Genomic DNA, 18,163 nt, shown 5'->3' on the forward strand with positions numbered 1-18,163 from the left:
GTATTTTATTTTTAAAACTAAGCTGTAAAATAATCTTTTGGTGCATATCTTTTGGTGTTAGAGTTCTTGTATTCTGGAAATTATGATTGCTTTGGGTTATGAAAATAGCAAATACAGTAGGTTTTAGTTTTAGAATCTTTCTTAAAAATCTGTGCAGTAATTGAATTAATTTAGTTTGAATGTGAAACTTTGCATATAGTATATAGCAATAGGAAAATCATTGAGCAATGGAGAAGGGAATACAGTGGGTTATAGACACCTAGCACCTGCCTCCTGCACAAGGCTGAGCCCAAACAACAGCTGGGTAGCTGCATGGTGAAGAGGAGGTGTCATAGGAAAGCACTGGAAGGCAACATTAGAGAGTCAGTGACCACGTGAACCTATAGATATTGGATATTAGAATAGTAAGAAAAACAGAGCCCTAGCACTGAGCACTTGGTAGGGTCAATAGGTAAAAAAGGGAATGACCCAGTGCCTTCCACAAGCACAGAGTTTGTCAACTTGCAAACTTTACAGTCTCAGCAGACAGGAGATGAGGGATTTGCCAGAGGGATGGCACTGGAGAAGAGTCTTCTTTGCACATCCCAACATATTCTATATAGTGCTGTAACTGGGAGCCATCCATCTTAAGAAGAGTCCTATGATCTGAGCCTACTGCTTGGGGAATCAGAAGTCCCTGCATTTTTAAAGCTCCAAAACCCAGTGGCTTCTTCTCTTCTCTGGCATAGCACCTGGCCACCCCGGAAATAGTTCAGGTCCGGGGAAGTAACTACAAATTTGCTGAGAACTCTTGTGTGGTGGGAAGCGTTGTCTGTGATATTGAGGGAAGCAGAAGGTGTTTCCACTTAATATTGGTAGACCTTTGTGTAGACGAGCAAGACCAACTGTGGGTGGATTTGCATGAGAGCTTGGTGCTCCCTGTGACTGAGAGCACGGGGACCAAGGCAGGTGAATCACTGAGTTTCTGCTGCTGCCTCCACCAGCTCAGATGGCATTGGTCAGATGCTTTTTCCATCCTATACTCCATCCATGGCTTGGACATTTGTCATATCCATGGGTACACTGACCAAGGGTCTCAGGAGTTGGAACCCACCCAATCAGTACATAGACTCCACTCTGAGAGAAGCTTGTGAGCAGATCCTGTTGTGTCCATGTCCTAGGATGTACATACAGATGCTTCTGGAGTGAATGTAGCCCTTCTGTGAACAGTGTGGTCTCAGCCCTCAGCTGGCAGGTGAGGAGAGGCAGGTTGGGGCTCTGCTTGCATTCTGCTGTATATAGTTTGGCTTATTTGAGAAGGAACAGACCTGACAGCAACTGAGACTACCCATCCTATACCTGGCAGATTCCAAATTAGAGGCCACAGAGAGTAGCAGCTCCATTTTAAATACCTCAGCAAGAAAAAATTTTTGACTTTCTTATGTATGTGATTATAAGTCAGCCTTTGGTATTTAGGGCTAAGAATACTATAGAAGATATGTTTATTTTTATGATATAATAAGTATGTATCTTGTTTCTCTTATTCATTGTGAAACATGGATTTTGCAGTTGTATGTAGTGTTAATTGATGCAACGGTTGCTTAAGATAAAAGGAAAAACTGAGAAAAAATAATTTTAAGACATAAAAATTATTTTTATGACATAAAAAATTATTTTTAAGACATAAAATTATTTTTAAGACATAAGTTAAAGCAAAGCATTTCTCTCTAATTCTTTCCAAAAGTTCTTGGTTATATTATTTATAGTCATGTGTATTTTATTGAAGCATACTCTCCAGAACCTTACTCTGTAAGATGGAAAGAAAAGTGCAAATCTTCCAGTTTAATACAAAAATTAAAGGAAACCTTATTTTCTTTCTCTTTTTAGCACAATGTGACAATATCCCATCTATCTATTAATCCTACTGGTTAATATAACATTTTCTACTCTCAGTATTATTAGAAATAATTGTTTTATATAGCCCTAAGCAGCAAGTTTTTTAGTTAGAAAAATGGGACAAATTTTACAAATCATATGTTTGACAAACAATCACACATTAAAGTTTTTGAGGAAATGCCAATAATAACATTAATTAGAAAAAATGGTTTCAATAGTGGATTTTTTCCACTTAATAGCAATTTTGTTTAAAATATATAACTCTCTTTATATTTTTACTCAGCAATAATTGGAGTTTCTGTGAGGAGTGATTATGCTTGATTTTGTTTTTCTTGCACTCTGCTCTGTTTTCTCAGTTTTCTATAATAGATACACCTTCTTGTTGAGGTAATGTGTTACATCCCTTTTGTGTTTAGAAAGTCTTTATTAATGCACTTAAGAACTAGACCTACCTATGTTACTAGTTATATAATGTAACTCTTAGTTAATCCAGAACATAGATAACAGCAAAAATATGTAGAGAGTAAATGTGTTTTTATAAATTTCATTTTTTAAGAATCCAAACCCGCTGTTAGACCTGCTGGTTCTGACAGAGTCACAGGCTCGGGAAGAAACAGATGACATCCGGACTGCTGTCAGGCAGCAACTTCAGAAAGAACTGATTGCTCTTTTTAATACCTTGCTGCTTAATATCACAACAGTTACTGACAGGTACCATTTGTATCATTGAAGGTTTGGGTACATTTGCATGAAACCTAGTTTTCCTTTGATTTCTAGAGTTTTACTTCTTATTCTTTAAAATTAAAATAAAAGATGGAAGTATTTCAGTACTAATCAGTTAACATCAAGCTCTGAAGCCGGGTTATAACTCTCAGCCTCCTTCAGTACACACACACACACACACACACTCTCTCTCTCTCTCTCTCTCTCACTGTATTGGAAAACATGTGAAATGTCTGTTTTTCCTTTTCTCTTATATCACAATCATCACAGAAGACTTTTGATACCAGATGTGTAGATTTCTACCTATTAGCAAGCCAACAGTCTTGCAGCACTGACTACCACTTGTGTGTTGTTGAATTTACTTTAATTCTGACACTTCCTATATGGAGATAGCATCAGATCCCACAGGTTGTTGAGAATGTACCACCAACTTTAGATGCCAGTGGCCAGCTTTGGTTGTTTTCCCTGTGCTTGTGGCCAACCCATTACAGTTAGGGTTCCCCAAACCCCTTTCTTGGTTTGATTAATTTGTGTGAGTGGTCCACAGAACTCAGAATACACCTACTTAGGTTTGCTTATTTACTATGAAAGCTATGATAAGGATACACATGAAAAGATGCATAGGGAGAAAGATGGAAGAGGCGGAATGTGTCTAAGTGACCCCCTGTTGATAATAAGATAGTCTGTTAAGCCCATTACACTTGCTCTGTGCTTGATTTTTGCCTCTTTTACATTTACAGGAAATGCTTGGAGCTTCTTTACGTTTTCCAAACACAGCTATCTCTGAAGCTGCTCCAGTGTCTGAGAGTCACAGATGCACCACATTTCTATGGCTTGCCCTCCCTGGAGCGGACCTTACGAGGGATGGCTCACCTCACTGCACATCCGGGATGGAGCTCACATTCTCCTCTCACCAAACCATTTGATATTTGTGTGAAGTACTTGTCAGGTCTCCTGGAAGTAAGTTAAAATAACAACTGTCAAATAGGAGCTATGCATTGATTACTTTTACTGCATACCAAGCACAAGTGCATTATGGATTACTGTATTTAAGGTAGATTATTATATAGTATTTAGATAACTCATCATAGTGGTTAAGTATTTTAATAATTTTATTAACAAATGTGTATGTAAGATCATTCTTATGCATATTCTCATTTTCAGAAAAAACAAAGCTTATATTTAAGTCTCTTTATTAAGGTAATTCATTCACTTTAACCTTTTAACTGAAATTCAACACATGCAGAAAATAAACAAAATATACATTTATAGCACAGTGAGCACCATGTAATTACTCCCAGATCCAAAAACAGAATGTAGACGGTACCCTAGGAGCAGTCATCACACTGCCCTTGTTCTCCACTCCTTTTCTGAAAGGCACTTTGATTTTTTTGGTATTCTACAGTTTTTGCATTTCTTGATCTTTTACCACTTAAGTGTCCTGTGTTTGTATATGAAATAATTTCTAATTTAAAAAAAATATAAAATTCTGATTTTTAAAGATCTTGTATAAATGGGTCATGCTCAAGTTGGGTTTCTTTCAATAGTTTGCTTATGAGATTTGTTCATTTGGCTTCCTGTAGGTAAAATTTAGTTTCACTTCATATGGCATTCTGTATATGACAGTGTTGAAATTTGGTTTTTCATTTTCTTCCAGTTTAGGGCAATTTTAGGTAACACTGCTGTGAACACTCTTGTCTTTTGGTGAGAATTAGTTGGTGCCTAGCTACCCTTGTTTCCACTTTCAGAGCAATGCCCTTTAATTTTTAATTTTTAGTAAAATTTGATGATGAAGCAATCCAGTCTTGGAGCTTTCTTTTGGGGAGGATTGTAAATAACATAGTAAATTTTTTAATAGATTTAGAATTAATAATGTTTATGTCACTTTTAGTTTTTGTAGAATTTAAAACATTTTATCTAAAATTTCTAATTCATTTTAAAATTTTTCATCATTTAAATGTCTACTGAATCTGTAGTTCCTGTCATTCCAAATATTAATTATTCCCTTCTGTGTTTTCTCGAATCATCTCACTAATGGTGATATATTGTATTTTTGTTATCAAAGGATGAACCTTAGTCTGTATCAGTCTTTCTCTTAAAAGCTTTTTAGCTTTTTCCCTATTGATTTCTATTTATTTGTTTATTTATTTATTTATTTATTTGCCTTTTCTCAAGTACACATTTTTCAGCTCCAATGACCTTCTAAGGGGTTTTAATTGTATTCCACACATTTTGATATGCCATGCTTTCATCGTTTGGTTCAAAATATTTTCAGTATGATATAGGAAATGTAACAATGATGTGGTATGCTTAGTTCTGTAAGTGAAGATTTGTCACAGTGTACTGGCAGTCTTGTATGTAAGCACTTGAGTCACATAGACAAGGCTTAACCAGAGCTGATCTAAGTCTTGTCAGAATTTCTGGAGATTCTTCTGGAATCCAGAATGGGAGGCTAGTGAGGAACTACTGGGAGATTGATTCTGACTGCCTTACCATGTGTTAGAAGTCTGTTAGGAGCCTCTTTCTTTTGCCTCCTACGTCTGATGAACTCTGGGTTTTCTGTTTCTCTCCCTTTGGAGAGAGACACCTATAGGTTGTACACCTGTAGGTTGTCAAACCCTTCACAACAACAGAGTGCCCTGCCACTTGCATTGCAGTTACCTGGCTCCTTTGTGCCAGTGTCATCTTGTGTCAGGGGCACTCGAGCAGCACCTTTGATTATTCTTGCTTTTGCCATTTACATAATAGTGTCTGAATCTAATAATGGCTCATTGTTTCCTTAATCCTCAAATCTGTTAACCTTATTTTGCCCTGAAAGTATCATGATAGCCATAGGTTGGAATCATAAACTGTATTAGGACTTCAGGAAAAACTCTTGAGGAGGCATACTGAAGTTAGATTATAAAAGATGAATCAGTTAATCGACAGGGATGGGCATTGTAGACCTGGAATTTTTTGAACAATTTGCATCTCTAACTTCCTGTTCCTTTTGCTGCTGCAGGTTCCTGTTTGCCATCATATTATCTCTATCCACCACCAGATTATCTTTCTAAAAGCATATAACCTTTATTTTCCATGTACATAAGACTTGATAATCTTGCATTTATTTTTTTCTACAACTCTGAATTTTCTGCTGTGTTTAGCTATTCTCAAATGAGGAAGCTTTAAAAAAAAAAAAAAAAGAGCATTTCTTTCATAGTTTCCTTTCTGGAGGATGTGGATCTCTACATAAAGTTTGAGATCTAGCTCATTTATTCACTTCCCTTCAGTAAGCTTGCTTCCATAGTTAGACAGGCAATAAGTATTGTTTGGTCTCTATTTTCGATCATATACCTATGGAAGTTTATGTCTTTCAGCCATTTCCACAATCCCATGGCAAGGCTACCCCATTGGCTTAAACACAATAATTTTTACATTGTGAATAAATAGTAAGTCATTTAATTAGTATATATTTTACATGCAATATAAAAATTAGGTTACAATTTGCATAACATGGGACTTAAATGAATTTAAATGATGTTTCATTTTTGTACTTTTATTATTAAATAATGCTTTAGGTGATATTTGTATAGTCAATAATAAATCATGCTTCAGATTTTAATCTAGATTTATTTTTCCAAAAGCACATTCAGTTTTTTTAAAAGACTGAAAAATTGTCAATACTGTTGGCAGTACTATAAAATTTAAAATGAATTTTAATATATCCAAATTTTATATTTTCTTAAATAATTATAGGCATTGTAAAAGGACATACTGTCAGTATACTGATTAATTTTCCATGCTACAAAGTGCCCATGAATTTTTAAACATATATTAGTTAAAAAATTAGCTGTATTTTTTAAGTCAGTTTCTCTAATGCAGTTAAAATATAATTCAACAAACAAGTACCTTATTTATGGCATTAGTTGTGATGATTTTTAAACATTTTATGGAACACAGCTCCTCTACAGAATGAGTTTTCTCTGTCTTCAGGTCAAAGATACTTACTGTTATAGTAGTAATTGAAATAGAAGCTAAACCAGACACCAGTGGCTCACACCTGTAATCCTGGGTACTCAGAGGCAGAGATCAGGAGGATCTCAGTTCAGAGCAGCCCGGGCAAATAGTTCATGAGACCCTTGGAGTGGCTCACGGTGTAGGCCCTGGGTTCAAGCCTCAGTACCACAAAAGAAAGAAGGAAGGAGGGAGGGAAGGAAGGAAGACTAAATATTGTATTGTTTGTATTTGAAAGCTATCAAAAAGTGCTTTTTTTGAAATTGTGTAAGAAGGGAGAGTTCAACAACTATGTTTCAAATACTCGAAATTAAAACGAGCTGCTTATGGTACTGAAAAACAAAAGGCAAGAAATCCAGGCATTCTAAGTTCAGTTTTCTTTGAGGTAATAAAAATCAGCAGTTCATTAGCCAAGGAATAGATTAAGAGTGTAGTCCCTTGGGCTAGAGGTATGGCTCAAATGGTAGAATATCTACCTAGCAAGTGTGAGGCCCTGAGTTCAAACCCCAGTACCACAAAAAAAACCCAAAAAAAAAAAACAAAACTATAGTCCTGGTTTATAATATTAATATATTTATGAAAACCTTAACAAATCTTGATTTGGTATAAGCAGAGGAATTTATTTCATGCCTCAAAACATCTAGAAAACCTTTATATCAAGTGACAGGAAAATAATATGAAGAAATCAGTTGTTTTGTTAGAAATTGTAGCAGAGTCACATTTAATCTTGATTTTCTGCTTAATCTACTAGGTAAGCAGGTCTCTTTATTGTACTATTGACTAACTTCAAATTTTTAAGAATAAAGTAAAGCTTGTGTGAGTGGACATGAAAACAGAGCCATTGTTGTCCTGCTCATTTCCTTCATAATTTCTCAGTAATTAAAGCTGATTCTTTTTTGTAAGGAAGCCATATTTCTAATATCTGATTATTTTGTTTCTATGTAGTGAAGCTTTAGTACAAGTATTTGCTTACAGTAGTGGTGAAGACTTTTTTTAAACTATTCATGATTAATTTTGATAAATAAGTGAGCTATGGTAATTTAATCCTTAAAATCAGATATATAATGTATAATTCCAGAGATCTGACAAAAGGTTAAGTTGAAAGGCAGTAGTACCAAAATTCTTGGTTTATCATTCATAAGTTAGGAATAAAATCACTATACAGATGTTAGATATATCCATTGATGACTTAGCTATCTCCACTGAACTGGGTTTGAACTCAGGGCTTCAGGCTTGCAAAGCAGGTGCTCCTACCACTTGAAGCTTGAGCCGTGTCTCCCAGACCTTTTTTACTTTAGATGTTTTAATGGATAGGGTCTTCCATTTTTGCCTGGGTGGGCTTCAAGCAAAATGATTGTCCTTCTTATGCCTCTTCCCTAGCTGGGATCACAGGCACGCACCATTACACTGGACTTACTGATTGAACTGGGGTTTTTCTAACTTTTTGCCTGAGATGACATAGAAATGTGATCCTCTCAATCTCTGCCTCCCAAGTATCTGGGATTACAGGTATGAGCTAATGCTTCAGACAAAAATTTAAATTTTTAATTATGGAAATGCCAAGTAAATACATATGTTGAAAGAGTAGTAGAGCCCATGTAGCTATTACCTATAGTTCTTAACCCATGGTCAATCTTGTTTTACTTTTGAGATTCAATTTTAAATGATTTGATTTGTGGAAACTGTAATTTAGATCAAAGCCTCTAAATTATCTACTTACATTAATTATCACTTTAATGAATGTGTTGTGTGTATGTATGCTTTGCTGTATGAGTTGAAAAGACAAAACAAAAAGAAACCAAATGATAGACTAAAATTTATGAATTGCAGATGATTCTTTGTCTCACTGGATTTTTTAATTTAAGAGATGACAAACTATGAAGAGTCTTCTTATATAATCAGGTCACAAAGAGCCACTGAGCAACTGTTTGGGGAAATATATGATTTATTTAGATATGGTCCAAGAGTCTGCCACATAGTTGAAAGGATTTTCTAAGTCCCATAGAAGGACTTTTGTGATTCAGCTTCTCAGCTAGGTAACTGTCCCTTCATGTGAAGAGCACTTCATTTGTTGTTCTTGATGAAAGCGTGTCAGTTTTCTCGGACATGTGGAAGAGAAAAAAATTGAGGACCAGCAATTTAAATAATAAGTGTATACAGAAGTATGCAGTAGAAATCTAAGATTACTCAGAAGTGAGGTGCCTGTAATCCCTGCTACTTGGAGATGATGAGATCAATAGGGTCAAAGTTCAAGTCCAGCCTGGACAAAAAGTTTGCAAGACTCCATGTCAACCAATAAATGGGTGCCATGGCACACACCTGTGACCCAAGCCATACGGGAGGCTGAGATAGGGCCTGCCTGAGCCAAAAATGTTCACAAACCCCAATTCAGGGGAAAAAACTTAAGGGCATGGTGGTATGCCTGTCATCCCAGCTACAGGGGGAAGCATAAAATAGGAGAATTGTGGCTCAGGCCTGCCTGGACAAAAAGGGATATCTCATCTCTGAAATAACCAGAGCAAAAATTGCTGAAGATGTGGCTTAAGTGGTAGAGCATCTGTCTAGTAAGTGCAAAAGCCTGAGTCCAAACCTCAGTATCACCCTCCCCCACAGAAGTGAGGGAAGTGTGTACTTGTGTTTAAACCATAATTCAAGAAATTTAGCATAACCCTGGTAGTTAATGAATCTTATAGCATTAGGAGTTTCTATATATACTTTTCAACAAGATACTTATAAACTTTTTGACTTAATGTTACACAATTTAAAAAATGTTATAAACATATTCTAAATCTTAAAAATGTCCTAGTAGGATAGTACAGATTCCAATGTGAACAAATGTTTGACTAAGAGTGTTTTCAACTATGGTAAAATACACATAACATACGTTTATTATTGTAGCTACTTTTAAGTGTGTAAACTAAGATTATTATAACTTTATGTGGTTAAGACTTAATAAATCAGTAAAAAGTTATATATTTATTTTTATATACAATTAAAAATAAAACACCATGAAATTGTTCACGTTTGTTTTCTAGGTAATTACTTCTTTTTATGTGGAACGTGGAGGAAATGCTATGTCCTTCATGGGAAAAGGTGTTACAAAGAGCACAGTTCTTTGCTTGCTTCACTTATCTCATGAGATGATAGCCCAGGCTCCGAGCTCGGTGAGAACATTAAAAGCTGCCTGTCTTCTGAACAGTTACTGAAAAAGGAATGTGCTGTGTCTAACACATTTTAAGCCTATAAGCCTGATACATGGAAATGTTTCTTTTGAAATTTATTTTGGTCAAAATCTGTTTTTCAGAAAACTACATTTTGGCCAAATAATGACAAAAATAGCTTCTGTAGAAAAATTGTTAGGCTAAATCTTTTAGGAGAAGCTGAGATTTTTGTTTGCATTGTTTTGGTCAAGTAATGGATTGAAGCCAAGTCTTAAATTCATTTTTCTTTGTTTTGATCTTTAATAATTTGAAATTATTTTTCATACTCCCTAAAATCACCTAAAGTGTTTCTGTTCTCCGTTTTTTTCATTCTAGGAATGGATGCCACTTTGGTTCTTGCCTTTGGGTAGTCACAGTGAAGAACATGCTCCTACTCAACAAGGATTGGCCTGGTTAATTCCACTATGGGTTGATCGGGACCCAGAGGTCAGTGTAAAGGAAAACCAAGTCCATTGTGTTTAGATTGAAAACCATGAAACAAATGTACACTTGTGCATATTTACCTTATGGAATTATTGTAGTTATTATAGCTATGTTTTATTTAACCCATGTCATAGTTCAGGATGCCATAATAAAATACTATAGAATCGGTGACTTAAATAAGAGAAATTTATTTTCTTATAGTTCTACTGGCTGGAAGTTCAAGATCCAAGTGCATAGTGAATTTCTGCCAAGAGCTCTCTTTGGCTTATAGACACCCACCTTCTTATAGTGTGTTGACCTTTCCTTTGTATGTGTATGGATGTGTGTGTGGAGGGATTTAATCCTATTGGATTAAGATCTCACCCTTTTTACCTCATTTAATCTTAACTACTCGTGGAAGCCCTACCTCCCATTCTTGTCACATTGGGGCTTAAGGCTTTAACATAAGATTTTTGGAGGGATCCAGTTCATTGTGGTTTTCTTCCTTTCATACTCCAAAATTCATGTTCTCTCCTACAAAGTGCATTCATTCCATATCAATAGATCCAAACATCCTTTTTTTTTTTTTTCATTTTTCTTTTATTATTCATATGTGCATACAAGGCTTGGTTTATTTCTCCCCCCTGCCCCCACCCCCTCCCTTACCACCCACTCCACCCCCTCCCGCTCCCCCCCTCAATACCCAGCAGAAACTATTTTGCCCTTATCTCTAATTTTGTTGTAGAGAGAGTATAAGCAATAATAGGAAGGAACAAGGGGTTTTGCTGGTTGAGATAAGGATAGATCCAAACATCCTAACTCATTGTAGCATCAACTCTAAAATTTGAAATCCAAAGTCTTACCTAAATATTACCTAAATTGAGCATAGATGAGATTTTAGGTACAGTTCATCCTGAGGAAAAAATTCCTCTCCAGATATGAATTTGTGAGACAAGTTGTATATTTCCAAATATGATGGTAAGACAGTCCTGAGACAAACATTCCCAGTCCAAAAGGAGGAGATGGGCATGAAGGAAAAAATGATGGCTCTAAGCAAGTCCACAGCCTCTCAAGGCAAATTCCATTAGATCCTAAGGTTCAAGATGGCTTGATTATTGTGGCTTATAGGCCCATGGAAGGACAGCCTCAGCCCCCCTTCCCCACAGCTCTGTTGGTGGCTGTACTTCAGGGCTTACCATTTTAAAGGTTTCAGCCCTTTGGTGAGGCAGTACAGCATGGTGGGAGCTCATGGTAAAGCAAACCTGCAAAAAGAAAGAAGAGATGTGAATAGAGGAGTGTGAGGAGAGCAGAACATGGCCAGCGCTGGTCAAGGACTCAGACCATGCTGAGCAGAGCATCTGTAGGCTTGCCTGATGAGCACTGTGGGAGACACATGCCCACCATCTGGTCTTCTATAGGTGCCTGCTACTTTGTAGTTCCTGACTGATAACAGCTAGACTGAGAAGGTGGTAGAGCTGTCCTGCACCTTCAACTGGCTGCTGCTGTAGTTCCTGGTTGGCCTACTTTCCACAAAGCTATTCAGATATGAAGCATCAACAAATGAATGGATTAATCAAGAGTTGGAAATAACTATCTAATTATTAATAGGATTCCTAATATGATACCAAAGGCTGCTAGGACATCACATCAGAATAAGAAGCAAGAAGAAATGGAGCAGCAGTAGATGATAACTTAAAAAACACAACTAAATGCTTTTAATACATGCTCCTTTAAAAATACTGTGGTGGCTAGTAGATGTGGGAGAAGAATATTTCTGTCTCTGCTAAACTTGACTGTTCCTACTTCACTAACCCCTGCCTCTATAGAGATAACTTCTGCAGGGTACACCAGCACAGCCACCTTTTGCTCATACGGTCTGCTCTTGCCAGTTACCATACTAGTGCATGTGTTCTTCCTACTCTTTTTTGTGAAGATTTTGACTTATAACTGCTGTACCAGAAGAAGCATTTCAATGAAATATCTTGGTGGAACTAAACACCCCTAATCAGAGAGGGAGGGAGGAAGGCAGGGAGGAAGGAGTCTCAGTATCCTCTTCAAGGGCATGCTACCATATGAACAGAAAAGTTCCATCTATGCCCTGCCTTTAAAGGTTCTACCATCTCCAAATAGTTCCATAATTGGGGACCAAGCCTTTAACAAGGCATAATTGAGCTTTAAGGGGGTCACTTATCCATAACACAATGCCACTTTATAAGGATCTCTCCTCTAATAATGTATTTACAATAGTATGCTTATTTCTTTCTGACATCATACCCAGAATTAACCTTCACATTCATATTTTTGACATGTACCTCAAAACTCTGCAGCTTCTAACCTATTACCCAGTTCAAAAATCTTTTCCATATGTTTAGATGCTTGTTTCAGCAGTAGTTTCACTTAACTGGTGCAAAATCTGTGTTAATGTGCTCAGGTTACAAGAGACCAGGTAGCTGAAACAGCAGAACATTTTCTTCCCATATTTTGGTCTCTGAAGCCCAATGGCAAGGTGGGAGCATGGTTGGTTTCTAATGAGGGCAGTTTCCTGGGATGCAGATGGCTGCCTTCTCCCATGGCTCTATGATGCAAGCTCACGGACAAAGATTTCTAGGTCCATCTGTCCCAGTGAGGTGGTGCCCACCTGTGAAAATCGCAAAGCTCCATCTCTATCTCCAAACATAGTCACATGGGGCAGTAGAGCTTTAGCATAGGAGTTTTGGGGGAATCCCAGGTCAGTGCATAAGGTACACTTTTAAATCAAATTCATTAGTGTACCAATTGAAAATAGGAGAGAAAAAACATCATAGAATTCATTATTGTCTTGCAGTGGAATAGTGGAAAATTATTGGAAAATCTCAGCCATTTTCAAATAGTCTAGAAGGATAGTTGGAAATTGTGTTATAAAGCCTAGTGACATTTAAGTGCTCTTTACTGGAATAGTGCCATTGTAATAAAAGTTTTAATTATAAATTATAAATAAAAATTTTATTATAAGTAACTTTATATTGTAATATAAAAATTTACATCATTAAATGACCTTAAATAGTTTTAGCTATTTGTTCTCTATTTTGAACAAGAAATGTTTAAATCCTATTACAATAAGAAATCTTGATATGTAGAAATACTTGATCTGAACTTAGTAGAGGTTGCATTGTTTTAGGCACTTTGCAACCAGCTTTATTCCTTTACTGTGTTCTGACTGTCATTTTTACACTATAGCTATGTTCAAAAGTTTATTTTTTGGTTAGAATTCAGAAATTCACCAAAATATGTCACTTGAAAAATACTTCAGTCGAATAGTAGTGGTACAAGCATATTGCACTGCATTGATCTTATTTGAAATTTTTTTCTCTTAAACTAATTTTGGAGAAAATACTGAATGCCTTGAAAATGCCTACTTCTGCTTCTTTGTTTTGAAAAAAGGTTTCAAGAAAGTTAAAACCATTTATTTGGGGGAAAAAAACCTAAAAAAATTACGAAAGGTAGAACAAAATAGCAAGTACCTTTTTTAAGAATGAGGAATAAAATAGGAATTGTATTCATAAGATGTATGTCAGTTCTCTATGCTCTCCCTGTAAAAAAGGACTGTAAATTCATTTTCATGCTTCTTATTTAAACCTACCTGGTTTAACTTCATGTCACATTTGCTTATATTCAACTTTATTTTCTGTATTACTGCCTTCTTTTAGTCGTATTCATTCATAAACTTGATACTGTCTTCTGTAAGTGTCCTACATCATTTGGTTTGTAAAGCCGTTGCCATATTTATGAATTAGGATATTTTATCTATCAGAAATAGTATTCTTAGATTTGACACCATTCTCTTTAACTTAATAGGTAAGATTCACTTCACTGGGATTAGGATCAGCACTGACCACTCTTGAGCCTGGCTGTGTAGCCCTGGCAAACAGTTGTCAGAACATTTCTGGTGGACTCTGGGGAACCGTGGTGAGCATCCTTTTGGACCACCTGGAATGTAGTGCAGTGCGCCGGGAGGTATGTCTGTTTTTTCATCACCCTGCCTCCTAGAAATTCATTACAGCATTGTCTGACCATATGTGACCCACTGCTCAACAGGATGCACTGACCACAGACCACTATCTGTTCTGACTGTGAAAAACCCAAATAAAATAACAGAGAATAGAAAAGGGTATTAATTTACAGTAAAAATTGGAGTCCTTCATTCTGATAAGATCAAAGCAGAATACTTTGTATTTTAATATGAATTCTTCTGTTTTATTACACACTGAAAACTAGTTCATAGAGAACAATTGCTTTTACCTTAGCATGCATGGATTGCTAATGTTTATAAAATTTTAATGAAGACATTGTGGTTTTAAAACAATACCTTTTGGTAGTATATATCATGTAACATGAGAAGAAAATTAAACCCTAATTTAGTTTTCTTTTTATTGTTGCTTCTGCCCAAGTGATGATTCATGCAAATAGTTTTAAAAAACAGTAGTCAATTCTTAGAGGCTTATGAAAAACAGAGGTTCCTTAGGCCCATCGTAAGCCAGTCTGCAATTCCAGACTCAAAGGCCAGTTTTCTCTTTGTCTCTCCTTCCTCCCTCCCTTACTTCTTCCCCTCCTTCTCTTTCTCCCCTTTCTTCTTCTTTTTTTTTTTTTTTTTTTGTAGTGGGGAGTGAATTCAGACCCTGGAACTTGGTAAGCAAGCACTGTACGACTTGATTCATACCACTAGTCCTTTTACTTTTTTAGTTTGTTTTTCAGATAGGGGTGAGTTAAATTTGCACAGGCTGGCCTTGAACTTGCAATCCTCCTATCTTTACCTTCTTAATAGCTGGGATTACAGACATATACCACTATACCTGGCCTGAAAAAGAACTTGTTTTCATTTGTGTTTTTAAATGGCAGTACTTACGCTTGTAGCTTTTTCTCGATTTATTAACTTAAAGCTTTTTTTATTGACCTCCAGTGAATGAAGGATGGTTAGAATTTTACTATCTTAAAATTCCCTATTCTTCTCCCACTATTATTATGTCATTATCTTTCATTAAATAGGCAATCAGTGTTTATATTAGCATGAATATTCTAAGATTCATCTCAGGTCCTAGCAGATTAAGTTGAACATTTGTGATTTATATTTCTATTTAATAAGTTTTTATTGAGAGAATTTATTTGAACGAGGGGTGTTTGTGTATGTGATCTATAAGGGGATATTGGAGACCTGAATGCATATTTATTAGATGCTACCTGAATAGTTTTTGTTTTATGTAAAACTAAATTATGAAATAAAGAAAAATATACTCCCTAATGCAATAATTTAATATACTGTTTGGTCATCACCAAAGAAAATAATCATCTAATGAGAAATGTAGTTTAGCAGTTCGCATAAAGACCTCTCAGCTTATACAATTCACCAGAGAAACATCTTCTATTATTAAATTACAATATGTTGGTTATTTCAGAGATGACAACAAGATGGCAGTATTGACTCTTTAAATTTTAATTTTCAGGCTGCATTTATTCTGCAGAATCTCCTTGTAATTCCAATGCCTTCAGAAATTTTAAAAGACTACACTTGGCAGGTGAGTGATTTTAAATAATTATCAACCTAGTAGATATTTGAAATTAATTAGTGACAGATTTTCAGCATAAGTATTTAGTCATCTTTCTGTGTTCATGGGTTCTGCATCTGTGTATTCCACCAGTGATTGAAAATCTTCAAGAAAAAATAATTGCACTTAACTGAATTGTTCTTATCATTATTTCCTAAACCTTATAGCATAACCAGTATTTATATAGCATTTACATTTAGGTATTAAAAGTAATCTATAGATTAAAGTATCTGATAGGATGTGCATAGTATATGCAAATACTGTGGTACTTAATATAAGGGAATTAGCCTCTGTAGCTTGGTACCATGGAGTCCAAGAGCCAGTCTCCTGTAGACTCCAGGGAAGGGATATACTTCATTACTGATGAAACTAGAAACTTTCTTATGCTTGATCAGATTTACATTTTTCTCCATGATGTTAAAAATAATTTAAAAAATGGTTACCATGGCAGCTACTAGGCACTCTTCTATAAATTTAACAGGTACTAACTTATGTAATTGTTGAAGTCATGAACTGTTATCCCCATTTTATAGCTTACAGACCTTAGCACAGAGGGTTTAAGCAGCTTGCCCTAAATCACATAGCCAGTCAGTGGTACACCTTTGCTTGAGTGTAAGGCAGCCTCTTCCTTATCCACTTCATTATGTCACCCCTCCAATTTACTAATAATAAATACATTTGTTATAGTTCAATGTGCATTTTTGTCAGCATCTTTTCGTTTTTCTGAATTAGTGAATACTTGAGATCGTTACCCTTCTTTTTTTTTTTTTTGGTTTCTACTAGGTTAATTTTTTTGTTTTGTTCTTGATATCAAGTCAGTAAATAATTACCTAACATTTTTGTAGCCTATGATTTGTAGATAATTTGAGGATACAAAAGTGCTTTTATTATGGAGGTAATATGTAGTATTTATCCTTTTACCTGTTCACATAGCCTCATCTTATAAGTTTGTAGTTTTTCTCATGTTATACAATGCTCCTCAGGATCTCGTACAAACCTCAGGTATAACTTTTCATTAGCATATACTTTATAGGAGTTACTGAACCAAGCTGAGCTGCACAAGGGAAGATTTTGGGCTATCCCCGAAGCATAATCTAGTTGGCTGTCAATGCTAAGATTATATTTAACTTCTAGAATGTTCACTTCTCCCATCCCTTTTTTTTTTTTTTTGATGGCTCTGGAGTTTTGAACTCAAGGCTTTATGCTTGCTAGACAATTGCTCTACCTCTTGAGTCACTCTACCAGTCCTGTTTTGTGTTGGTACTTTTGAGATGGGATCTCGTGAACTGTGAACTGTTGCCGCAGCTAGCTTTGAACCATAATCCTCCTGATCTCCGCCTCCTGAGTAACTAGAATGTGAGGAGGCCTGGGCCACCAGCCCTTGGGCACTTCTCCCATCTTTAACATGTTAATTGCCTGTTGCTGCAAATCCCAGGCCACTTTTCCACTGTTTCCGTTATAATTTCTTTAACATTGTCTCCTGATAATTGTTGTTCGTTCATAGTTTATGTTGCAATAAAAACCACAAGAGACAAGACTGAATATATATTTATGTTAATAGTAGGATAGTTTGAGCGTATATTATCCAACGACTACATTAAAAATATAGTATATTTTGCTCAGATCCAAATCATTTCTACTATTAAACTAGTGACACTGTATACAAGGAAGTTTGGTGATGTATTGCAAATGGATTTATATTATTGAAATAATATAAAATAATATAAAAGTAAGAGTAGGGCTGGTGATGTGGCTTAAGTGATAGAGCACCTGGTTAGCACAAACAAGGCCCTGAGTTCAAACCCCCATACTACCAAAAAAAAATAAAATAAAAAGACAAGAATAATAAGATTACTGAGTTATGTTAAAACTCTTGGGACATTATAATGTACAATATAATTTCACATTTTTCTATTATAAATTAAATGATCGTTGCTATTTATTACTGAAGACACAGTTACTGCACTTTGTTGGCTTTGTTACTCTCTAATCTGCAACACAAAAATAATTTTCTACTGTGAACTAGAAAATTGGCTTATCAAAAAAGTTTGAGAGGCACTGCAATTCCAAACAGAACATGATGGAATTTTTGCTAGTTGTGTGCAAAATTAGAAAAATAACAATTTTTTAAAAAATTAAGTCAGATTTTCTTTTTTTCTCCTTTACACTCTGTTTTTGATTACTGTTTCTAAATGTTCTCATGTAGCAGTGTAAGTAGTTGGTAACCTAATGTTTGTCTCTTGATTTCAAAAAAGTTTAGTGATACTTAAAATACCAGAGTAGAGATAGCTGCTATAAAAAGGGAGAAAGATAGTCTTCAAGTATAAATAATGGAATTGTATAATCACAGAGAATTTGTGACCTTTGCAA

General features: G+C 35.6%; 1 protein-coding gene across 7 annotated transcripts in view; it reads left to right on the forward strand.

Moving 5' to 3' along the window:
* Rttn (rotatin) overlaps window positions 1–18,163 on the forward strand; it is a 159,801-nt gene that overhangs the window by 85,303 nt on the left and 56,335 nt on the right. For all 7 annotated transcript variants that reach the window (XM_074069655.1, XM_074069654.1, XM_074069656.1 and 4 more), the window contains 6 exons: window positions 2,432–2,586; window positions 3,339–3,558; window positions 9,627–9,755; window positions 10,128–10,238; window positions 14,049–14,207; window positions 15,692–15,763. In XM_074069655.1, coding sequence (XP_073925756.1) covers window positions 2,432–2,586; window positions 3,339–3,558; window positions 9,627–9,755; window positions 10,128–10,238; window positions 14,049–14,207; window positions 15,692–15,763 — 846 coding nt within the window. The remainder of the gene's footprint in view (window positions 1–2,431; window positions 2,587–3,338; window positions 3,559–9,626; window positions 9,756–10,127; window positions 10,239–14,048; window positions 14,208–15,691; window positions 15,764–18,163) is intronic.

The sequence above is a fragment of the Castor canadensis genome, chromosome 4, assembly GCF_047511655.1.
Source record: "Castor canadensis chromosome 4, mCasCan1.hap1v2, whole genome shotgun sequence".
NCBI lineage: Eukaryota > Metazoa > Chordata > Mammalia > Rodentia > Castoridae > Castor > Castor canadensis.